The 27,136-nt window shown below is 37.4% G+C and overlaps 1 protein-coding gene across 1 annotated transcript; it reads right to left on the reverse strand.

Moving 5' to 3' along the window:
• Nucleotides 1-2,049: 2,049 nt before the first annotated feature.
• Nucleotides 2,050-25,041, reverse strand: LOC131147985 (uncharacterized). Its single transcript, XM_058097692.1, has 8 exons — nucleotides 24,606-25,041; nucleotides 12,234-12,343; nucleotides 11,816-11,872; nucleotides 11,435-11,734; nucleotides 10,807-11,054; nucleotides 9,544-9,850; nucleotides 9,177-9,450; nucleotides 2,050-2,528 (listed from the first exon to the last, which is right to left on the reverse strand). Exons 1-8 carry the CDS (start codon nucleotides 25,020-25,022, stop codon nucleotides 2,274-2,276), a joined length of 1,968 nt encoding a protein of 655 aa, XP_057953675.1. The 5' UTR covers nucleotides 25,023-25,041; the 3' UTR covers nucleotides 2,050-2,273.
• Nucleotides 25,042-27,136: the final 2,095 nt, after the last annotated feature.

Here is a 27,136-nt window from a genome sequence, read left to right on the forward strand (position 1 = left end):
TGAAAATACTTGGGATTTTGGGTAAGAAAAACATACCCCATTCCTACAAGTTTTATACATTACTCGATCGAACTCAAATGCAAACAGTCACCTGCTCCACCAACGGCAACCTACTAGCCTCTACCGTCCTCCTCTTGCCAGAAGCCTACTCTCTACAACGTCCGTTCGCGAGTGAAGAGAAGGAGAAAGGTCTGCTTGAATAGTCAAATCTCGCTAAAATATTTTTTAAATTTTTTTAAAAAATGATTAAATTAGTGAAAATTCCTAAAAAATCAAAGGAAGTCACACAAAAATCTAAAAAAAAAATTAGGGAATTTTTTATAAAATTATAGAAAATTTATTACCCCCATAATAAAACCTCTTTTGTGTTAATTTTGATCTTTGTTTGTTTCTTTTGCATGATTTCTTCTAGATTTATATACATTATCTTGTGTATTTTGCTATTTTGCGTGTATTTGGCAATGTGCGTACCCTATAACGGGATATATGTTGGTACCGGGATATTTAGAACTCACATCACACTTAAAGGACGATCAATTCGTTTAATAGAATCACGTCAAGTTCCCTCATTATTCTATTAGACTTTTTTATTTCACAATATTATGTTCACTTGATTGTCATACTCATCATCCATATTCGTAATAAATCTGATTGCTAACCTGAGGACTACATTTCTTACTTTATATATGTAATAAAATATCAACCTTGCAGTTTTCAACAAATTGGATCACAACTAAAATGCCAAACCTTCAGCAAATATAACACAAATATTAGGGTTAGTTGGTAATTCAGTATGCAACTTATCTAACCTAAGCAAAACCAAAGATAAATAGTATAAATGTAAAATTTAAATGCTAATGCCTTATGTGAAAATAAAAACTGAAATAAAACGAGATCAAATAACCCACTGAAGGGGAAAAAAGAAATTATATAGTCGGCAAACCCAGAAATTAATTATTTCCTACTTCGAAGATCAACTTATTCAAGCATCAAATATGAATCCAATGAATAAGCATCATCCCATAAAATTGTATCACTGCATTTTGATTTAAAATATTAGGTTGAGTGGAAGTATACACTTTATGGGTCCATTCGAAATAAAAATTATGTCTAAAGAAAAATTTTAAAAATACAAAATAATAAGAAGAAAACTCATTCTTTATTTTATTTTTTCTCGTATTCGAAAATTGAAATTCAAGACCTAAAGGCCGAGCACCCAAACTCATAAATAGGTTGTGCTTAGAAATTAAAACTAGATTTTAGGTTTCCAATTTAAATTTATGTAACATTCAACAAAATTTAATATAATTTTGCACTTCATTTCATTTAAAAAATCTATGCATTGAAATTCAAGTTCTTAAAACTAAACCCTTGGCACAACGTTATTGTTGTGCTTGGAAACAATAACATTTTTCATCAGTTTGAACAAAATTCAATATGATTTTGTATTACATTTGTCCAAATCTATATAAATTAAAATTTATAATTTATAATTCTTGCTTCCAAATAAGAGCTAAGGGAATTCTGAAAATGTAAGTTGGAAGTCCATGTAATTTTGAGACTATTTGTGTTCTCCCCGAGAATGCTACATAGCAAAATCTGAGATTCTATAGATTTGCTTCTTCTATAGAATTCATCTTCCCCCGCTTATCTCTTTGATAATCCTGAATTCTTCACTCCAAAGTACCATCTCTAGATATATAATTCCTCAAATCAAATGCTTAAATGCCTAGCAAAAGATGTCACTTGCAAGAAAACCAATTTGTAACTTACAATTAAAAACAACAAAAGAATAAGTAACCAAAAAATATAGGCAGCAGCAGCTGCTGCATAACGCTCATCCCTAACCAGCAGCAATTTTAGTTTGGCAACATTTGCCCACTTCAATATGGGTAATCATTCTCCCATACAGTATCGTAGAATTCAAGCTGGCTTCACATTTTCCATTACACATAAGCACCATGACAAAGGCTAGAAGTTCTTAAAACAACCCAGGGCAGATTAGCGAAAAATGAAAATAAAAATAAAAATAAAAAAAGGCAAAAAGGCTCAGCATTAATAAACATACATTCAAAATTATGATAAAGAATGCTCGTATCTTGCTCTATAAACTAAAATGCATTGACTGCAACAAGGAAACAAAGGGTTGCAGCTTCTGCACTATAGGATGGGAGCCAAAAACTAAATTCAATCTATTATATACAACGGGTAAAAATTATCTTTTTATTTTTCTTTTTTTGACATTTGTAGAGTATAGCGACCAAGCATGCAACTCATGAGGAACAAGAAAGCATGCAGACACCGGGCCGATAAGCCCAAGCGGGGGGCAAGCGAGCATACTTCTCCATCCCGGGTTGCTCATCGTATGGCCGCTCCATGACTTTTAGCACCCTACGAACCTCTGCAAAATCTCCTTGTTCAGCTGCATCTATGGCACTTTGGCAAAGGTAATTCCTAAGAACGTATTTGGGGTTCATGGAATCCATTGAGGTCTTCCTCTCCTCATCTGAAACACCACCAGCAGCCAACTGTGGAAGCAGAATAGAACTTCTGTGAGGTACATTAAGAAGGGAAAGTACGAGTGTAAGACACAGGGCCAACATTAATCCAGTTCTCATGTGAAAAGTTGCAGAGGGAGCACTTGGAATTGGAGCTTCTGAAAGAACTACGTTGATGCCTCAAGATTAGTTAAATCCTTGTCACTTGTCATTAATACTCTCTTCTTTTCAAGGATCATTAGGGGATTTCAAGGATTGGGTTAAAAATGCATTTATACATTATTTTTCATTGATTTCAATAAAAAAAACCTAGAAACTTGGTTATGAGTAATGAGTATGCACAAGTAGTTCAAATGTAGGATCCATATCATTTCAAATTGCTGCATTTACAGCCCAAAAAACCAACTTATAGATAAGAAGAAAAAATACTTAATTTAAAAATATATAATAAAAAAAAAAAGGAATAACATAATTTTTAACTTAGGAAACACTGGTGCCGACACAAGACACATACTGGCACAAAGATACTACAATTTCGATATAATAAGGATATGACACCAGGGGTACATTAATTCATTAATATAAATATAAATATAATTACGCATGTTTTTCCCTCTAGATGACAAATACTGTGGTAATATTGATTCAAAAGGAAATATAACCACCATTTGTGCAAAATTATCAATAACACATTTTACAAACTACACTTACACAATCATTAACTACATAATAAAGACTCTTGGTCCACGAATAATTATTTAAAAAAAAATCTCGAGGGCATGGCTAATGGTGAGCAATGGGCGTGGCTCATCAAGAAATGTATAGTTAAAAAAAATATTTGACAGCAAGGAGAAAACTAGCAATAGCTTTATAGAGAGGGAATTCTAAGGGCTGGGAGTTTTGATGGTGCTCTACAAAGCTGGCGCAGTGGCACTAAGGCCAACCACTCTAATGTCAGAGAACCTCGACTCTCAATCTCTCTACTTAAATAAAAAAAATTCAAAAAAAATAAAAATATTAACTGAATCCTAAAGGGTAACAAAACTCGTTTCAAAGCAAAGGTGTCCTAGAGGTGTCCTCCCCATTTTAAGAAGTGTCGAGCAGTGTCTCATTTTTATCCCAAAAAAAAAAATTAATTAATTAACTTCCAACATGTATTGGATATATGTCAAGGACTGTCAAGCTTGGGTATGCAACATTTCAGGCTTCTAGAAGTGACAATGTTTCTTAGTTTTTAATACAAATCAATCAACAAAAAACACAACATGAACACCTCAAACCAAAAGATGCTTAGCAAATAAATAACAAAAGCCAAACCATCAAGCCAGCCACTCGACATTAGTGTCGTTATCCAAGCCATAATTGCATCATCACTGTCATTAAGATCATTGCTGAAGACTTAATCAAGCCCATCATTAAAACCACCATCACTGCCATCATTTAAGAAGACGGGTAAAATCCAAATGTACCCCATGTTTTTGAATATAACACAATATAACACTGCACCCTCGGAGTTTCAAACAACTACATAAGAAACCCCCTGAGATTATAATTTTTATTCATAAAAACAACCCTCCGTTAGTCAATAACTAACTCCAAATTTACAAATAGTTTAAATCATTAATAAAATGACCTTTTAGCCTTTCATTTAATTAAAAAAATTATTTATTCCAATACCCTAATAAATTAGGGCCCAAGTGCAATAAAGAGTATTCTCTAAAATATTCTAAATTTTTTTTTAAAAAAAATTACTCATAAGATAACCTGCCTTAAAAAAATAAAAATAAATAAAAATAAAAATAAAAACAACTACTATTGCTGCCTAAGATGTTCATATCTCATCATCAACCATATAAGTCCATCAAATAACATCCACTGCCATCACTAGATAAAAGTAGAAAAATATTAAGACAAAAAAAAAAATCACATTCATATAACATGAGCATATCCCATTACGATAATAAATTAAGGCTCAGTGCCCATAAAAAAATCCCATCACCATAAAATGAGCATATTCCATTACCACAATAAATCAAGGCTTAAGTGCAATGATAAAAGCTCACTAAAATATTATTAAAAAAAATATTACTCTTTAAAATAATTGATGATCACGCAAGACCATTGCAATACTTCGTCTTAATTAAATAGTTACATTGTCCTTGTCCATACAAGTTGTGAGTCAACTGTTCAAGCCCTTGAGGGAACAACCCCCCCTCCCCCAGGGTGCAAGTCAAGTTGTCCACCGGCAGCCAACAGTTTCAAGAGAAAGACCTCCATGCCCAACCTCAAAGCCAATCATTTTCCAAAATGGATCCATTTTTGGAAACTTCCCTTACCTACATTATTCCATCCAAGGTTGTTCCCCTTGGGTACTTGATGCTGTTATGAGTACAATCAAGCCTGGAAAGCACTCGGTCTCCTAGATTTTCAAGGACCACCAAGGTTGCACTGAACACCAGACAATGTGCAGTGCTGTTCCAAGTGTTGGATCCTACCTCTAACTATGTCGTAGGTTGTTAACTCTTCCCGAGACCCACGACAATATAAAATATTTGTTAATATTTTAGTGAATATGCATTATTGCACTTGTTTTTTAACTTATCATGGGAATGGAATATATATTTTATTAATTAAATGAGAAGGTAAAAAGGTCATTTTCTTAAAAATGTAAACCATTTTTTGCATGAAATTAACTGTTGACAAATACAAAATACTTTTTAAAAAAAAATTATAATCTCAAGGGATTCTTTTATAATTGTCAAGAATTCAAGGGATGCAACGTCATATTCAAAAAACTCAAGTGTGTGATTTTACCCTAAAACAAATATCTACATTAAACGAGAACAAACAAGGTACAACGAGAGGAGAACAAAATGTCCTTCAAAAAGCAAAAGGAAAAATTACGATAAAACTACACTAAAGCGGCCCTTCAATCCCTTTGAAGGTTGAACAGTGACATCCCCCAAAAAAGCCCAAACAAGTTGGCCCACAAAGAAGCTAAGAACACTACTCTATACTATCCCATAACAAGCTAGGAGAGGTTGTACAATCCTTGAAGGTTCTCGCATTCCTCTCAATCCAAAGGGTCTACAGGATTGAAAAAACTGCACAATGCTATAAATCTCTTCCTTTCCTACTCCCGCCAAATCCCAACATCTCACTAGTAAGAAATCGCCTATAACCCAAGGCACCGGCTAAGCTTCACCAAAAACAAGAAAAAGAGCTGTCCATAAGTGGTTTGCCACCCGACAATGAAGGAAAAGGCGCGAACATTTGTTTCATTGGATTCATGGCATAATGGCATATTATACAGACGTTAGGACTAAGAAACTAGTAGCATTTTATAATTTGTAATAGATAGTGTTTGTAAAGATACTGTGGATTATTCCTATTAAGAGTCACAATCTAGATGAAAGCCTTAATCTTGAAAGGTGCCTTTGCCTTCCAAATGATGTGGCTCCAAGGAAAAATTTAGGGAAAGGAACTTTTAAAGTTGATAGTTAGCAGAGAAAAGACATGATGAATCAAATTCCCAAACTCTTATCATTATTGAGAGAAACAAAGTGAGCTAGAGCATCACGCAAGGACCTAAGATTCCAAAATAAAGTAGAAATCCCAAGAAAGAGAACCCCAAAATAACGGGCTTATAGGTGCATTAAGAAAAAAAGAAAGATTAAAGAGACTAGGCACCATCATCTCCAAAGGCCCTCACCCACTGAAACATCCTCTAAAAATCGAAACATGTTGCCATTACCCACTCTAAAACAAGTGAGGGGAAGGAAAAGACAAGCAAGCCAAGAAACAAGCTACTGGGGACTTGCATGAGAAGCAATGTCACTTCCTCTAGTATCCCACCCATTCTGATGAACCCCATACATTTCATCACCTTGTGCCATATGGAATTAACCTCAAAAGAGAATCTACATGACCATTTTTCAATAAAGATGTTTTTAGAAACCACATCATCAAGTCCAATTCGCCTTCAGATTTAGGTTTTCTCAGCATCTCAACTAACGAGGTGATCTTTTTTATTCTCCCCCAAACCCAAAGTAAAAGCACTATTGACACTCATGGGCACTCTAAAAAATGATAAGTATATAGGGATATTCAAGAGGAAATCACTAATGAATATAATGCGACCCCATGAGATAAGTACCCCCTCTTCCAGCCCTCCAACCTCCTAAAGACCCCCTCTATCACCAAGTCCCAGAAAGCCACGGAGTTATGATTGCCTCTTAAGTGAGAGACCTAGATAAGAAAGCTTCTAATGCAGCTCGCCAAGGCCTTAAAACCCTCTAAATCCCTACCAGCCAAATTAATGCCTGCTACCCCACTCTTAGACAAGTAGATCATCACTGCCATCATTATTATCACCAAATGCATTACTACATTAATTTTTATTTCATTGTCAATCCAAAAATTAATTACCACTTATCAAACAGTAAATTTATGAGCTCATTATTCTGCTAATCTTATCTTGAACAAAGCCACTTCCTAGGTTGCCTCTTACTTGTACAAGTTGAGTAGGAATGCCAAGTATTATTATTCAAGCAACTTAACAAATCACACACAAAAACACACATCTGCACACAACATGGTAGGATCCTTGGATTGACAACAATCCAACAAAAATCCGACCCATCCTACTACAGTCCAACTTTTATCCTATGAATTTGCAGTTCCATGTATGGTCTGGATCAGCCAAAGTAGAATCCCACAATGCAGGCTTCAATTTTAACAACTATGCTTCTTCTATCTTCTTTTCAAGCAGCAAAAGAGATAGCACGTCCTATCTTATATATGGTATAGAGTCTCCTTCTAAAATAACATTTTAGTACATTTTTGTTACCACAATCAACAAAGTCATAAACTAACACAGTTCAAAATGAAATAATGAAGGATTTTGTAGGTATATATTCATAGCAGATGAAATAATGAAGGATTTGATATATATTCATAGCAAATCATCATTTAAACATTCAGAACAATGACTACACATGCCCGCCATATCAGAAGAAAGCAAAAGGTTTTTTCCATATTTTCAACTTCCTAACAAAGTTTCAAGTTATCAGCATCCTCCCACAAAATATGTATTCAAATAATGAACACCTTATAAACAACAACAACAGTAAAAACAACAAACCATGCCTTTGAGTCCCACTAGGTGGGGTCAGCTACATGAATTATTTTCCACCAATTTATTCGAACACGGGCAATTTCCTTCGACAAACACAGGGCTATTAAATCCTTACTATCTAATTCCAAGTTATTTTAGGCCTACCTCCTCCCACCCCGCCCCCCCCTTCCTACTGGCCTACATTGCAAGTGCTCAAACCATCGGAGTCATCCCTCCTTATCTTATCTTCTACAAGGGCTCTACCTAACTTACCGCAAATATGCTCATTTCCTAATTTATATTAACGTTATACTGCTCATCCATTTAAGCATTCTCATCTCAACAACTTTTACTTTTTGGATATCCTATTTCTTACTCGCCCAACATTCTAATCCATATAACATAACTAGTCTTACAGTCATCCTATAAAACTTTCCTTTTAATTTTTAGGGTATTCTACGATCACAAGGCACACTCGAACCACTTCTCCATTTTACCCGACCTACATTAACTTTATGCATTACATCTTCTTCAATTTCTCCTTCAGCTTGCATAATAGATCCAAGGTATCGAAATCTACTTGTGCGATCAATTTCTTCATCATCAAGTTTAACTTTGTCTCTAATATTCCTCCTACTATTAATAAAATTATATTTCATATATTTCGTCTTATTTCTACTTATCCTAAAGTCTCTAGATTCTAAAGTTTCTCTCAATAATTCTAACTTAAATTCTACTCCACCCCTAGTTTCATCAATCAAGAAAATATCATCAACAAGCACCACACACCATGAAACCTCATTTTGGATACTCCTAAAAAGATAAGGGTTCAATGTAGATCCTTGATGTACACCTATTGTGATTGGAAACTCTCTAATCTCTCCACCTATGGTTCTAACACTAATCATTACTCTATCATGCATATCCCTAATGACATCAATATATCTACTACATATACCTTTTTTTTGTCTAAAACCCACCATAGAACTTCCCTATGTACCCTATCATACACTTTCTCTAAGTCAATAAATACCATATGCAAGTCTCAATTCTTTTCCATGAACTTTTCCATTAATATTCTTAAAAGATATAGTCTCTCAGGCATAAAACCAAATTGATTTTCTGAGATCTTCGTTTCTAACCTTAATCTTTGTTCAACTACCCTTTTCCAAAGTTTCATTGCATGACTCTTACGTTTAATTCCACGATAGTTATTATATCTCATAAAAACAGGATGATGCACAAATATTTTTAGAAATTTCAACTCCTCAGAGAATTTTAGACTGTCAGCATGTGTTCACACATGTCAAGAAATAGATGGCCACGGAAGGAGAACAAAAGACGGGCTAGATGTTCCATACAAATTTATGAAATGAAATAAAGGAACAAATATATTTAGGCTTTGAAAGCACAGATTTAGACTTCGATTTGGATTCGTATGGATTTGGATAAAACTTAATGCAATTTTACTGCATTTTGTCTAAATCAACACAAATTGAAATCCAAGATTAAACTCCAAGCTCCCAAACTAAAACCAATATGTAGAGAACAAGCCATTGTACCTCCAGTATGTAAGATTGCACCCAGCTGACCCATGCCTCCTTGCGTTCCTTGCCTATGTCTAGCAGAACAGCCTTCAGTGGAATTAACAACTCATTGTCCGGAATGCTAGGATTAGCTTTGATATTGGAAAGCAACCGAAAAAAATTGGTATAATCCACTTTATCAATGGCCATATTGTTGAGAAGTTTACTGATCAGCTGTTTATTGTACTTTGGAAGGCCAAGTTTTTTGGTCATTATAGCTTGATACTCATCCATAAATTTGGTTCCGTATCTGTAGCAAGTGAAAGGCATTGTGTTGCACATTAATTGCCAATCACCACTCAACTTTTCTAGTAGGAATACAAGGCCAGAAAATTTAAAATACCTTTCCATGGCATAGTTGGCCTCTTTATCATTAATCAACTGGGCAGCAGACAGAGTTGCTGTGAACTGAGCAATATTCCATAAGCAAATATCAGGCTGATTAGCAAAACAATACCTTCTCCCTGGAAGATCCGTGGTATTAGGTGTGTAACTTGGATCAAAAGCATCCAAAAATCCAAATGGACCATAATCAATTGTGAGTCCCAACACGCTCATGTTGTCAGTGTTCAGAACACCGTGAGTGAAACCAACCCCTTGCCAACTTGCAACCAAGGATGCAGTACGCTCAGCAACCTCAACCACCCAAGCTAATAAAATCCACCAATAATGGAAAATGAAATAGGAAAGAGTTAGATTTGGAAATTGCAGGTGATTAAACAAATAATACCATCACAGATTATGTAATACAATCTCATACATATTTGGGCCATGGCATATTAAAACAAAAAAACAAAAAAAAAATTGTTCATACTTCCATCATGGATTATAGAATTACATTCAGCATAATTAAACAAAGAAAAAATAGCTCAATTTTCCATCGTTGATTAAATTCTATGAGAATTGTACATTGATACACCAAAATACAAAATAAATAAATAAATAAATAAAGGAGAGAGAAGGCAGAGCCAATCAAGAGAGGAATATACCTCATTTGCCAAAAGGAAGAAAAAAAAATTACGTATCTACCATACCCAGGTTTATGAGGGGCATCACACCAGCATTGAACCCCATGCTTAATTTTAAAGCCAGAACATTTTTTACAACAATCTTGCCTCAACAGTTCACCTCAAAAATACTTCTAGAATGTCAGTGAATACCATGCGGAACACTAGAAAATGTATCAAAAAAATAAGAGTGCTAATAACACAGGTCCTGGTCTCCACATAGCTCAGCATGGACCATGTAAATCTGCATGCAGTCTAACAAACCATATGGAGGCATCATAATCATATGGTAGCAATTATGCTTCCAAACATTACAAAGTAATCAATGAACAAAAGACAAACCACCAATAATGAGCCCTAACCGATTCTACAGCTAATTTGAGGATCAAATGATGAAACCAAGCCAAAACACTGTTAAGCTAGAACCACTGGACTGAAAAGATACTAAGCTACTAAATAATGATAAACGGGACACCCATTATCATTTGGAGTCCTGCCCAAAAACTTGGAGAAAAACAGTAAAGTATTATTACTTCCAAGTACTAGAATGCATCGCCAGCCACCTGCACACTATAATTCCTTCAAATTTAAAAATTCACCTGCATACTTGTTAGAAGTTAAATCCACAACAGGTTGGTCTTCTTCGCCTGTGCTGAAAGATAAACCTTCACTTTTACTCATGTTCTCAATATGAGGAAAATGGTGCCTGATGGTGTAGTCTGCTAAAACACGAATGATGTCAAGATCCTCTTTCCCTCTTGATGCATGTATTTGGTACGAACCAAAACGCAGAAAAGATTGAGCAACTCTGCAAACAATTGCCCCAGGTTCTTCCTTTGGATTGCCACTGCAGGCAAACAATAGCTTTAGTGATTTCTTCATGAACAAGTGAACTACTCCAAATTCCAGGAAACTATTGGTTAAATGCATCCTCTATCACCTATTGAAGTATAAACCTTTTTGTTTAATATGAAACATAAATTGGCCATAATTGAAACCAAAAAAGGCATCAATTCCATAAACTTTAACCACATCTTTTATGATGGTAGTTGGGTTATCAATAATTGGAGGCTGGATCCCCATGGCTCTAAAAAGCAGTGTCCTGTACTCAATGAATTATTAAATAGCTGTAAAATTTGAAACACGGAGAACACAATATGGTGGTAGGAAACGTCACAGACAACACATCCAAACTTATTGGCATTAGTCATATTTTGTTATACATACTCATAAAACATGTCCCGAGTGACATATTTCCCTGTCGTCACAAGACAAAGCGCACGCGTAGTCGGAATTCCTAGGCTGTGCATTGCCTCACTGCAAAGAAATTCCCGGATGCTGCTGCGCAGAACTGCAAGGCCATCTGCAAACCGGCTGTATGGAGTCTTCCCGGCACCTTTAAGTTGCAGCTCCCACCTTTCAGATTTGGAATTTAGGACCTCTCCAAGAGTTATTGCCCGACCATCACCCAACTGCCCAGCCCACATGCCAAATTGATGCCCTCCATAGCATTGAGCATACGGCAACCTATAAAAAAGAATATTGGTAAGGTGGAACTAAGCATTGTTATGTAAGGTGCATAAACTAGACATGTACAACAACACTTACCCTCCTACTATAGGGGATGCCCCAGAAAATACAAGCGGGAAATCTGGTCTTCCAAATCTGAAACTCCAATATGGTTTCCACAGTTAACTCCACAGTTATTAAGACACCATAAATGAAAAAGAAATCAAGAAGTTAAGAATCCATAAAACAAAAAATCCAGAATTTGGCAATTGAGTTCAGGAGATTCACAGAGCAAATGCACTTAAACGACAGCCAAATGGAACATGATTGAGCACTTTTTGAATAATCAAGAAATGCATAAATTTCAAATAATTCTTATAATTAAAAATGACATTCAAATAACCTCAAACAAGTTATGAGGATTTATGACCGTTTTAGGCTTCAAGCATTCTACTGAAAGCTTAAGAAGAAGAGAGGCACCACTTGACTGTAAAGCATGAGAAACAACAATACTCACTCCTTAGGATCCAAATCAAGCAACTCAGCAACTGATTCTGACCATGCAACAAGCTGCGGGTTTTCAACCTCAGCAGACGGTGATATTTTCGTATAACAAGCATGCAATACCTACAAAACAAAACAGAAGTAAAGAGACTCATTCTGTCAGAATCATCACAGAAGTTGCAGTGAAGCAACCAGCAAAACATCAAAATATGAATCTTTGACTAGTCACCCTAACTTTGGTAAATGCATCTAGCAGAATAAACATATTCCAATCTGATTGGCCAGGTGTAACATCACTTTTAATAGCAAAAAAATACCATTCCCAAAGGCCACAATAGGGGAGGCCCCTTCCCATTGATATGTGCTCAATGAGTGAACGCTCATGTGACAGGGAGGACTGTTTTTGGTACAAGTTATGTTCTCTACTTTGCTCATATAACACTTTCTTCCGAGGGGAGAACGAATTATAAGTCTTTCTCCTTATTGAAAGATGAAAATATTAGTTTCCATTTGATTCTTTGACAGAAAAAGTAAGAAGAAAGCAAAGGTTTTAAAATCAATGTGTTTTTCCTTCCCACTGCCTTATCCTTTCAATTTTCAAAAAGGGGGCATATGCCTGAAGTTGAAAATACAAACCCATAGGTTTAAAATAATATATTCCTTCAAAATTCAAAACCAAAAAATTAGCAAAACCTGTCCTTTTCATGAAACAAAAATACCAAGGAAGTTCATGTATAGATTAACTCATCTCAACATATACTTCTCGATATCACCGCACTTCATCCATAGATATCAAACTTCTCCATCTTTTTGTAATTAGGGTAAATTCTTTTCTAAGATCATACCCAAATCAATTTTGACGATCCTCTCCTGTCCTCCTTTCCCAAAGGAAAAAAATATTTATGCTTATAGAACCTTCAACTTGAACCAGGTGACAACTTATTTATAAAATCATCGAGCTTTGGCATACAAGACCAACTTGTGTCAGCCTAAGTTCTCCTCCCTCCCTTGTCCCCATTAATGCACTCTTAAAGCCTTCCTTCTCAAAATGCATCTAATCCATTTCCTACTCACTCATAGTCTCACCATTCAACCCTTAACAAACCCCCCCCCCCCCCCCCGGGGGGGACAAGCAAAAAGAGATGATTTGACCTTCAGTGCAATATCCCCTACAAAGGATAAAGAATTTTTTTTATAGGAGATAATGGATTATCCAGCACACCTCTAAGAACCAAATATTTGTATCCTGTGAAAATTGAATAGAATCCATCTGCTACCCTTTTTTTGTGGCAGAAACTGCCTCACCAAAGTCATGTCTAACCATACCCTAGCATGTCCAGCTTGCAAAGAATAAGCATCCTAACTTGTTTAAAGTCATTTGAATTTAGCAGCTACCACATCAAGCATTTCTGCTGAAATCACAGCTCCAATATTAAAATAACAAACATGTCCTCTTGCAATTTTTGGTTTTACGTAATAAAAAGATATATTAACAGAAAAGACAAAGTACAATGAGAGGAGAACAAGATGTCCTCCAAATAAACCAAGGAAAAGTTAAAACAACTACCAAAGAGCTGCCCTCCAATCCCTTTGCAGTTCTGGAAGTGACATCCCTCAAAAAGACACCCGAACAGATGAGCCCAAAAAAAGGCTAGAAACACAACTCTATCCCATAACAAATGAGAGGAGATTGGACAATCCTTCAAGATTCTCAAATTCCTCCCAATCCAAAAGGTCCACAAGGTAGCAAAAATGGTGCACCTCCATAAAGCTCTTCCCTTTCTGGATTTGCCAAGACCTCCAATATCTCACTTGCAGGAAATCCCCCACAACTCGAGGAGCCACCTAGCTTCATCAAAACAAACAAAAAATAAAAGACCACTCCAAAGATAGTTTGCCACCCAACAGTGGAGGAAAAGATGTTTGTTAACACTTGACTTACAGCACATGGAGCACATATCAGGGCTGAGAGTATTATAGGGTTGTATGTACAATAAAGTGTCTGGCATATTAAGCCTATCAAGAGACACAGTCCAAATGAACGTGAATCTTAAAAGGAGCCCTTAGCCTTCTTCCAAGGAAAATGACTGGGGCAGGATATAATAGGTGAGGGGGAAAAAAATTAGTAGAAAAGAGACCTCAAGAATCCACCCCACCCCCAAGACTCTCATCACCCTTATTTGAAGGAGCAAAAGAATCCCAGTAACATTAAGCAAGGTGGTGAGTTCATCAGCCTTTCTTTCACTGAGATTCCTAAAAAATGGAGAGCCCCCTCCGAAGAAACTAATGGGCAGATAGGTGCATTTGAAGAGTGGGAATCTTCAAAAGATGAGGCACTATCAACTCCAACAATATCTCACCAGCCCAACCATCCTCCCAAAACCAAATGCCATTGTCTTCCAGGGATCCGCAACAAAAACCATGCCAATTCCTCTAGTGTCCCATGCATTCCAAAGAACTCCATATTTACTTTTTATCACCCAGTGCCACAGGGAATTAACCTTTAAGGTGAACCTCCACAACAATTTACCAATTAGGGAGATATTAGAAATCACATTGCCAAGGCCCCTTCTTATTTGGGTCTCCCAACATATCTCAACTACGTGATATCTCTTATTCGCGCTCATTGTTTCACCCAAAACCTCTCCAATCTTTTAGATATGACCATTAAAAGAATATTGTTGAGGCTAGTGAGCACATTAGTAGGCCTAAAGTCCTTCGCGCACTTTGAGCTCATGCTTTCTAGGACAAAGAAGAATTCGCACTATTAACCACCACCCCATTACAATGAAATTCCCCAAAAACTCAAAATATCAAACTCCCAGCTGTCCAAAAAGGAAAAGCTTTAGCACTAGTATCCACCACCTCATTACAAAGAAATTCCTCAAAAACTTTAAAATACAAACTCCCAGTTGTCCAGGAAAAAGACCATCATGAAACCATAAGGACCAAGAGCTTTCTCCCTACTCATCTCAAACCTTGTTTTTTAATTTCTTCAACTTCAAAAGGCTTCCCAAGCCACTAAGCAGAATTTGTCTCAATGGCACTCCAATCAATGCCCAACATTAATTTGTTCATGTACTCCCCCAAATGCTTGTAAAAGCTTTTGGTCTCATCTCCACTCTATTTACGACACTTCACACAGCTCCCGAAATCTAGTTCAAATTCTTTGATAAGGCCTTTCCTCCTCCTTCCACTGGCTATCCTATTAAATAAATAAATAAATACAAATAAAATCTGGATTTACAGCCTCCCTCCCTCACCCACTTCACCATTGATTTCTAACATCAACCCATATCTTCCCTCGATAATAACACCTCCAAATCATTACAAAGAGTATCCCTTCAAGTGTATCCTCCTCCTCTAAGATGCCACACTCCTCCAACCTATCCAAGCCCACTATTCCTTCTCATATATTGACATTCCCACCTTTTATTCCACTATTCAACTTTTTCTCCTTTCAGCCACTCCCCCCACCAAAAACCTCACACAATCCCTAAACGAAGGGTGCCAACCAATGTTTTAAAATCTAAAAGGGTGGGTGCCCATTGCATTGGATTAGGGCCTACAAGCGCATAGCATTGGTCTGAAACAGGCCTAACAAGGTCTCCTAGGACCGGAATGATTATTCCTGCCCGATGGGTCTATATCCATCCCCGAATGTCGTCGGGACCGTACTGTTCACTTCCCTGACATTCTTGTAACTGTCACCTGTAATCCGCGCAAGTGTGTCCACACCCCCCTAAATAGACGAGAAAGAAAGGATTTCTCGAAGCGACCCCCCCCCCCCAATCCACAAAAAAAGCTACAAGCCCAAGAGCCCACTTTCCCATATGAGCATTTGGTACATGTATCAGTCCGTGCAAGAGTGAAAGGGTCACCACTACTGAGGATCGCCCCCCCTAATCTTAGATAGGTCGTTTGAGGGTTTGCCGCGGTTCATTGTTGTGCTTACACACTAGGCTACCCTTCTCTCCTATACCACATTTGGAAAAATGCCTTCCCACTCGTCGGTGAACAAAAATCTCTCAGTGTAAGAAACCCAGAACCAAAAGCCATTGCTTAAAGGAATATCCCTAAGCCCAAAATACCAAATCAAGAAGTCAAAACTTCTTCATACTGCTAGAGACCCAAGAACCCCCTAATCCATCCCTTGAGTTGCAAGTTACATTGAAGTCCCTCCCCACCACCTATAATAGACTACAACTACATAGGCCAAAAACACTATTTTAGAACTCGTGAAAGAAAAAATTACGCAAGGAGGAGGAATTTGGGCTATAAGAGGACTTTCGGCTATAAATTGAGGTGAACCACTCTTCAAAGCCCTTAAGCATTAGTAAAATCAACAAAAAGAAAGAACGTACAAGACAAATCTTAAAGAACCAACACCCATGTCCCACATCACATTTTGACCGCCAAGAACTGCATCCTCTATCACAATTGACAAACAACACTATCCAGCTCCCTTTTCAATTTTTTAGCCTCTTTTCCTTTACCCAAGATTCGTTAAACTTCCCATCAGTATTTACCTAACTCAAGCCCAACTCATGTGGGCAACCTTGGACATCCTAGTTTTCCCTTTCACCATCTAAAAAGTCCATGAATATGAAAGATCCCTCACTAGTTAACTCCCTAAACAAAGTAAATCAAAATTCATATGAGGCAACATCAGATATGGAATAACACATTTGAAAAAAAAAAAAAACATTGTTTACCCCATGGGCCTCTTATTGGTTGTTTACAAGGTCCCTTTCGCTATTATATGGATCAAATGTTGGGGCTATTGAATTGCCATAAGGGAGATGTATTGCAGGATTTGACATGATTCAGGATCACATCCATTACTAAGTTGCATCGCATAGGACCACCGCAATGGCTAGCCTGTTTTTGACATCAAAAACCATGCAAGATCCTCAGTCTCTATTTTTATCTCTAGATCCCCCCCCCCCCCCAAAGTAAGCCACTACATCATCCCTTTTCCTCCACAACTGTTGCCCCGTTGTTCTCGGTCATAAAATGGAAGAGAATCACATTCCTCCTTTCTCGCAATAAAACTAGATCAAATCAATTCCAAAACACAAAAACATTACAAAAGAATCCAAATTTCAAAACCAAAAGCACAAAATCGGTTTAGTTATACCTGTTAGAGAATTGCGTTAAAGCTGGGATCACAAGGGAATTCTCAGACAAATGAATGGCCCCAATACAAATCCTCAAGCTTCAACCTAACCTCATCATTCTCCCCCAAATCTCTAGGAACTTAATCCACTAACAAGTGTGCATCCACAAAACGGGAATGCATGGATGCCCCATTGGAAGAGTTTGCACAGCACTTGTGCAAGGGAATTCAATGGATAAGAATAGAGATTTAGGGGAAGCAAAGCGCAAAAGTGGGATTCACAAGGGAGCTTAAGGTGGGAGATGGGAGGGTGAAGGAGGCGACAACAGAGGTGTGGGCCAAAAAGAGGAGAAAAGGGAGGGGAGAGAGATTAGTAAGTGAGAAGAATAAATGCAAAAGCAAATAAGCTCGTTTCTATGTTTCTTTCTCATTTCTTTCTTCGTATTTTTTTTTCCCTTTGATGGTGTTGTGAAGTGTGTTTTCGTAATTAAAATCCTTACATGGCTTGTCAAAGGAGATATGCGTCGCATTTATAACAATTAAAAAAAAAGTATTTTCCGCATAAAGAAGAAGGATTAAACCCATTAATGAAATGTGACAATGAATAAATAAATATATAAATAAAGAGTTATAGTCTTTTCAGGATGTCATGTAGAAGTCATTTTGTATAATGTGAAATGTGATTCTAGTCTTCTCGTGGTTCTCACTTCATTTCTAAAAGGAGGTATATGAAAGTTTTAAGTAAGGTGAACTAGAAGATTCAAAAAGAGTTTCAAGGTGTTTTCCATGAGTTCACTATTGATTTGAATGTGGAGGAGGACTCGAGTTGTGATGATGTGATTATGAGTTGACTCTAATAAAAAAAGTCCTAAGAAATAAGCCATTTAGCACATGAAACGCAAAGCAAGTCTAGGGTTATGGGTTTTGGGTAACAAAGTGGACTTTGTGGTGGTCGGCCGAAACCCATTTGAAAGTTCATAACATAAACAATGCACAAAAACTCGATGGTGGAATTTATTGGCATTTGAACAATCATTTTTGGCTATCTTTAGCGAGGAATGCATCTTTCATACGCACCTTGTTATGAATGAAAGTGTGAGGTTTACACTTCAAAGATTATACAGAATAAGTGGTTTGTCAATGTCAACATTGGAACTATATGGGGCTTCAAGGAAAAATTTTTAAGAATCACTACCAATGCAAATGGAGAAATCATAGGCCTAAGGAGGTCATTTAGTGTTGAAGACTGACAAGAGGAGCGAGTGGATTACAACTCACAAGTACAAACTTCAGCCCATATTTTGCTCCGCATGTGAATGAACTGAGCATGACAACAAAGCCTGTGATCACTAAAATGAACATAGATTGCCACAAGAAGGTGATAAAGTGCAATACAAAGTTTGGATAAGAGCATCTATGGTGAAGTCAATGGATGATAGGAGTCAAGTGGAAGTGGGTCCTTTTACATCACTTTCGTAAAATGAGAGAAGGATGTTGAACTTGCAAAATTGTCTGTAACGCCTATTGTTCAATTTTCAACATTGCAGTTGGGAAAAGCACCACAAGAGCAGGGAACCACAACACATACATGAAGAAACACAAAATGGTCTTTTGCAGGTAAGTGAAAATTCAAAATCAAACATCAAGAAGTTGTTTCTTAAGTCCCTATACCCTTCTCATGTCACTTCAATTGATGCACAAATATCCAATTTCCCCATTTTTTACTAATTGGAGAGAATTTTTATTAGATCATAGGTCATCATCTCTTTTATTAGTCTTGGCCCAAATTCTTACAGTCCATCTTCTTGCCATTCCTTCTCAAAAGAAGGGAAAAAAGTCCTCTCTTTATATTGCCTTCATCTTGAAGCAAGTGACTCCTTATTCATTAAGTCGGCAATCTTTGCCATACAAGACCAACTTGTCTTCAAGTCCCAGTTGGCCCTCATTAAGCTACCCCCAATTCATTGCCTTCTCAAAAAGTCACCTAATCTTTTTCCATATCCTCCATCATGCCGTTGTTCATCCCTTAATAATCAATTAATCATCCCTTTGAAAGGCAAAAAACGGTATTTGGACTTATGCAAATAGTCAGTTGTCCAATATCTCTTCAAAAAGGAACAAACATTCCCATTCTTTGATGGTTGGGTAGAATCTTGTGCTACCCTTTTGTTGTGAAACGTGCGGCAATTATAATGAATATTATGGAAAAACATAGAGATAGATAAAGCAACAAAAACATACAGGTTTAACGTGGTTCGGCAGTATGCCTACATTTATAGGAGCGAACGGCAACTAAATTTCATTAAATGAAAGTAAGGTTACATCATATGTATTTATACTAACCCTAGTCGTACAGGGGTATTAGAAAAATTTCTCAAATACCCTTGTACTGTACCGTGGGGGCATTGCCCCCACACCCCCAACCCATTAATCGTCCCAGCCAACAAAACAATAAATTACAAACTCAAAAGGTCGATGTTGTCATTCCACTCGATATGAGCCACATACTATAACAATCTCCACCTTGGCGAATATTTACCCCTTAGGAGAAAAAGAAAACATAACCTAAAACTCCACCTGGGACAATAGGTTGGGACGCCTCCCATCTAGCATTTGGAGACATTAATCAAGTCCAAGCAATGCTTGAACATATCTGTGGTAACAAGCTTTGTCAACATGTTTGTGGCATTCTCAAGAGTGTGAACTTTCTCAAGCAATAGTTCACCAAAAGAAACCAATTCCCTGATCCTGTGAAACCTCACATTTATGTGTTTCGTCCTCGTATGATACACCTGATTCTTCGTCAAATAAATGACACTCTGACTATCACAATGCAACTGAACCCCACCTTGCTGAATACCCAGCTCCTTGACCAACCCTATAAGCCACAAAGCTTCCTTGGTAGCCTCAGCCACTATCATATACTCAAACTCAAGAGTAGATAGTACAACTAGAGACTGAACCATGGACCTCCAACAAATAGACCCCCCACAAGTGTGAATACATAACCTGCAGTACACCTCCTGTCATCCAAGTCCCCTGCATAGTCTGCATCCACATATCCCACAACTGAAGGATCACCTTGTTGTCTGCCAAACATGATGTCATAGTCTATAGTACCCTTCAAGTATCTAAAAATCCACTTGACTGCATCTTAATGTTGTTGTCCCGGATTTGATAGAAATTTGCTCACCACACTGACAGCTTGTGCCAAATCTGGTCTTGTACAAACCATAACATACATCATATGAAACTTTTGACATGTCTTGAACTTCGTCATCTGTCTTCGGGCACTGAGTGGTAGACAATCTAAAATTATTCGTCAAAGGTGTACTCACTGGTTTTGCATTATCCATATTGAACCTCTCCAACAACCTCTCAACATTGCCATAATCTCCTGGAAGCTCTATCCCTGCAAATCTCTATCCCAAGAATCTTTTTTGCTGCATCCAAATCCTTCATGTCAAATTCTTTGCTTAACAAAATTTTCAACTTGTTGACCTCACTCATACTCTTCGCAGCAATCAACATATCATCCACATAGAGTAACAAAAAAATAAACGAATCATCATCAAACCACTTCTCAGAAACACAATAACATACTTACATCTCCTGTAGCCAATCTAGATCATGAAGGAGTCAAATCACTTGTACCACTGCCTCGGAGAATGCTTCAACCCATAAAGTGATTTCCTCAATTTACAAACCAAGTATTCATGTCCGGGCTGACTCGACCCTTTTGGTTGTACCATGTAAATCAGCTCCTCCAAATCACCATTAAGAAAAGTTGTCTTTACATCAATCTGCTCCAACTGTATATCAAAATGCGCTATCAAACCCAACATCGCCCTGATAAAAGTATGTATGACCGCAAGGGAGAATATCTCATCATAGTCAACACCTTTCCTCTGTGAGTAACCCTTTACTACTAGACGAGCCTTGAAATTTTCTCTCTTTTTTTCTGATGCAGGTTCTTTCTTCTTGGACACTCATTTGAATCCTATCGCTCTCTTCCCCTCTGGAAGCTCCACCAACTCCCATGTCGGGTTCTTATGCAGACACTCCATCTCCTCCACCATAGCACTCATTCATCTATTCTTCTCTTGGCTATCTGTCTCTTAAAAAAATATTAGGATCCCCGTTACTAGTAATGAGTCCATAAGAAACCAAATCTTCAAAATCATACCTGGTAGGTGGCCTGATAGTGTGTCTGGGTCTGTCTATAGCTATACTGTGAAGCTGCTGATCTCCTGAACTAGAACTCCCTGCATTCTAAACATAGTCTTCTCTACCATGGGTCTCTAACTCCACCTGCACCACATGCTCATTGCTGCTGCAATTTTATAACACTTGTTTCTCTTCTTCCTGAGTACACTGCAACATAAATTTCTCATCAAAAATCACATCTCTACTAATCACCACCTTATTTGCCTTCGGATCCCAAAGCTTGAAGTCTTTCACCCCTTTCTGATACCCCAAAAAAATACACTGTCTAGACTTTGCATCAAGCTTCGATCTCTTCTCACTAGAAACATGAACGTAGGCTAGACATCTAAACACTCTCAAACCAAAGTAGTCTACCGTGCTGCCTGTCCATAACTCCTCTCTAGTGCTGCACTAGGTGACCTGTTAATCAAGAAACATGTCATATTCACTACTTTTAACCAGAAGTTCTTTGCAAGCCATGCATTCAGCCTGAGACACCAAACTCTTTTAGCTATTGTTTTGTCCATCATTTCCGCTACACCATTCTATTGTGGTGTCTTGTATGTTGTGAAGTGTCCCTTAAGCCCATGCTACTCACACAACTTCAAGAACTTTGAATCTATGTATTCAGTACCATTGTCGGACCTAAGGCATTTGATCTTCCTCCCTGTCTGGTTTTCTACTTCAGCTTTCCACAAGTTGAACTTGGCAAACAGTTCTGACTTATGTCGTATGAAGTACACCCAAACCTTTTATGAGTAATCATCAATAAAACTCACAAAATACATGTGTCCTCCTCGTGATGCTACCCTTACTATCCCCCAAACATTTATATGAACATAGTCAAGAATTCCCTCTGTCTTGTGCGTGGCTGTCTTGAACTGCACCCTAATTTGTTTCCTAATAACACAATGCTTGCAGAAATTAAATTTGCATGTTTTGACACCCTTCAATAGATTTATCTTATGAAGCTCCATCATCCCACACTCACCCATATGACCTAACCGCATATGCCACAAAACTGTACTATTTGACTCAAACTCTGCAGCTACAACTCCACCTACAACTGTGGTACCCAACAGTGTATAAAAATTTCCTGCTATTTTCTGCCCCTTCATCACTGTTAAGACACGTCTACTTACCTTCATTACTCCACTTGCAGACTTATAATTAAACTCATTACAATCTAAAGTGCCCAATTAAATCAGATTTTTCCTTAAATTTGGTATATCTCTAACATCATACAACGTTTTAACAACACCATCAAACATTTTAACCTAATATTCCCTATTATGACAACTTTGCATGATGCATCGTTACCCATCAAAACAAAACTAGAATTTACTAACTTTTAGGTATCAAACCAATTTTTATTGGGTGTCATGTGATAGGAGCATGTTGAATCTAGAACCAAGAATCTATAAGATTATCATAACTGAATGAAACAGAAAGCATATCACCGTCACCGCTCTCTGAGTCTTCTTCTTCCACTACATTTGCAAACTTTGATGGATCCTCTTTATTCTCTGTATTTCTCTTCTTTTTCTCTAGACAATCTCGTTTTATGTGTCTTTTTTCCCGCACTTATAAACATTGTATAACCTTCCTCTTCCTGAATTTAGACCAAGATTTATTGTTACTCGATCTGCTTCATGACTTGTTTCTCCCATGTTTCTGGTTACCCCTCACCACAAGTCATTTACCTTGTAAATTCTCATCACTAGCTTTCTTTCTCTGATGAAAACCTAATTGAGCACTTGTGATCTCCTCCAATTCAAGAGTTTATTTTCCCCACATCAGAGTTGTAACCAAATATTCGTACTTACGAGAAGCAGGTAGGGAATTCAATAACATCAACGTCTTGTCTCCGTCTTCAAACTTCACAATAAGTCGCTTCAAATCACTAATGATCTTATTGAACACGTTGACATGCTACTTCAAATCTAAGTCCTCTGACATCTTAAGACCATACAGTTTTTGTTTAATATAAAGCTTGTTCATCAACGACTTGGACATGTACCGACTGTCCAGTTTCAACCAAACTATCATCAATAATTCCTCATCCATGACATGATACATCACGTCATCAGCCAGTCAAGGTCTGATAGTTGCCATAGTCTTTACTTCCAATTCTTTCCAATTTATGTTGTTCAAGTCTTCTAACTGCTTTCTGTATAATGTCTTCACCATGCCTTACAACACTAACAAATCCTTGACTCTCCTCTGCCATAATCCAAAATTTCTAAATCCGTCGAGCTTCACCATGTCCAACTTCGTAGGAGAAATCCCAGACATCGTGATCTGTGCTCTAAAACCAATTGTTATAAAACGTGCAGCAATTGTGATGAATAGTACAGAAAAACACAAAGATAGATAAAGTAACAAAAACACACAGATTTAACGTGGTTTGGCAGTATGCCTACATCCACAAGAGCAAGTGGCAGCGGAATTTCATAATATGAAACTATGAAAGTAGGGTTACGTCATATGTATTTATACTAACCCTAGTCGTACAGAGGCATTAGAAAAATTTCCCAAATACCCCTGTACCGTACCGTGGGGACAACCCCAACCCATTAATCGTCCCAACCAACAAAACAACACCTTTTGGTGAAGCAAAAGTTCAAAACCTCCTTGATGTCCAACTCTACCCTAGCTTGTTAAGCTTCACAAAGTATAAGGCATGAGTTTGGAAGCATGGATTTGAGGCCTTGCATAACTAAAGTCTGTACAATCTTCATAGTGCATCTTGTCCAAAATACACACCAAAACCGAATGCAATATCCCAACTTTGAGCTTCCAAAGACATGTAAGCATCCTAGCTTGTTAGTTATCTGATTTTAACAGCTACTACACCAAACACTTCAGCTGAAATCATTGCTCCAATATTAAGAATAACGGAGCGCAACCTCTGTCCCAATTAAATCAGATTGAATCAATCACCGGCGAAAAAAAAAAGGCAAATAAATCCGAATTTCGAAACCATAAATACAAAATTAACGTAACTGTACATAATAATCTGAGTTGCACAACCAAAAGCACAAAATCGCGAAACTATACCTGTCGGGGGATTGTATCGGACCGGGGATCGCCGGGCAGTTCTCGGACGAACGAGTGGTCCCAATTCAGATCCTGAAGCTGCACCCTAACCCTATTATTCTCCCCCAACCTCTGGTTCTTGAGATCGTCGGCGACCGAATCCACCGACGGCGGCGAGTCCACCGAAGGAGAGTGCATGGATGCGCGCGCGCCCCGGGCGCATGCGAGGGGGAATCCAGAGAGGTAGGGCGGGGATTTGAGGGGAAGCAAGGCGCAGAAATGGCGTGTGCGGCGGAGCTTGGGGTGGTGTAGGCGGGGGTGGAGGGCGCAGAGAGGAGCGAGGAGAGGGGAGGGAGCGTGGGAGAGTGAGCAGGATAAATAGGAAAGCATAGCTGACTCCCTCCTCCTAATATTCTCTCTCAATCTCTTATATTTCATTTTTCTTTTCTTTTTAAGGTGTTGTGAAATGAGAAGTTTGTTATAGGGAAGAAAACCATGTTGGACTGATTACCAAAAAAAATAAAAATAAAAAGATTTAAGTGTGATTGCCATAGAAGATATTCATTCAACCAACTCTTGTAGTATTGTTTTGGGTTTTAGATGTAATGATGTTCAACGTTTCTATTTTTTAAAATATATATATTAATTTTAGTAATAAAATAGGCAAAGAAACAATAATGATAACAACGATAATAAACCTTGAGTACCCTAAACGAGGTCGAATATATCAATTTTTTTTCTCCAATTCACCTCATCAATAGCATTTTTCTCAGTCACCTTAAGGCATATAATATCCTTCCTTAATTGTTATTACAAATTATTTTAAGTGTACTTTTGCCGCTTCTACGACCATTAACAATAACTAACTCACTAGCACTACTTGGCATATTCTTTAAATGCCAAAATCATTTAAATTGTTTTTCTTTTGTCTTGTCCTTTATTGGAGTTATGCCTATCTTATTGCTAACGTCTTCATTCTTAATTATCCTTTAAAGTTACACCACTTATGTAGTGACCCGAAGAATAATAGTATTTTAATAATTAAAGAGGAAGAAAATGGAAACAGGAACAGAGGGAGGCTCTACGTTCATCGACAACATTGCACTTTAGAGATAATAATAATTTCAAGAAATTTCCAAGCCTCGTTGACGAATACAGGGGTTCATCGACGAGGGTTCTTCAGCGCTGCTCTCTCTCTTCTCTCTCTCCTACGGCCTCTCTTCTATCTCTCTTCGATTTCGGCCCCATCAGTCGCTGGATCGACGATCTAAGGCCACCACGACGCTCCTAGCGAAATTCTCTTCAAGTCTGTCAGAGTGGATCGTTGGTTAAACGAAGTTAGAATTTATCCCAAATTCAGGGTTAGACCTTTTATTCGAAATTTGACTTTCCAGCAGTTGTAAAAAATGTAATAAACATAAAAATAGTAAAGTTTTGTTCTGAGATTTATGGTTCTCAGGGTGTTTAGTGTAGAACCCTGCGGGTGTTGGACCCGTTATAGTAGGAGATTTTAGCAGGAGTTAGGTAAGGGAAATATGCTATGATAGGTAGTTTTAAAATGATTTTCAGTATAAAATGTATACTTTTACCAGTTTATTATTCACAGTAGGACATTATACAGTTTATTAATTATGAATATTATGTATTAAATTATTGTGTGGCTTGAGAATATGAAAATAGTACAGAAGTATGTTTTACAGTATTTTCAGGGTATGTTTTACAGAATATACAGTTAGTGGATATGTTTTATGGTAATCATAGAATATCATGATTATGTAGTTTTCAGTATCATGATTATACAGTTTCCAGTACCATGACTTACAGATTATAGTTCAGTTCAGAAATACAGTTGATACAGTTACAGTTTATTTCAGTGTCATGGTTAATACAGTTATTTCAGAATCATGGTAAATCAGATAGTTGTATATAGAGATGTATTATATAGTATCAGACCCTGTTGGACCATACAATTACAAAGTACGGTACCGTAGCTACATACAATTTACAGAGTGCAACCACCTATTTAGATAATACGTGGTAGTAAGTCGATCGTATAGTGCCCTGACGTGGACAGGCTCCCTATCAGATATGGGTTGAGGAGGGCAAATCAGACCGAGGAAGTATAGTGGTTTACCCTGGTTGACTAGCCAAGGTAGATTCCACCTACGAGCCGCACAACCCTGTCATGAGGGGTTAAATCATGACACACAGTTATCCACAGAGAAGTTTTCAGTTACTGTTACGTATATATAGATTTACAGAGATAGAGAATATACTTATGTACATTATAAATATTTTAAATAGTATCCTAAAATACTGATATGTTAAGCAACATGGAAATGGTGGTGGTTTCTATTACTTGTACTATATTTACAGATTCAATTATACATGATTTTATAGAAACATATTTTCATAGTATTGTAACTCATCTGTCACACACTAATAATAGCATATTTCGTCTTACTGAGCGTTAGTTCATCACAATTACTTTAACATTTTTCAAGTGATCCAGGTAGGCGAGCAAATCAAGCTCACAAATAGAGGGGCCTCAA

Source organism: Malania oleifera, chromosome 2, assembly GCF_029873635.1.
Source record: "Malania oleifera isolate guangnan ecotype guangnan chromosome 2, ASM2987363v1, whole genome shotgun sequence".
In the NCBI taxonomy this organism is placed as follows: Eukaryota; Viridiplantae; Streptophyta; class Magnoliopsida; order Santalales; family Ximeniaceae; genus Malania; species Malania oleifera.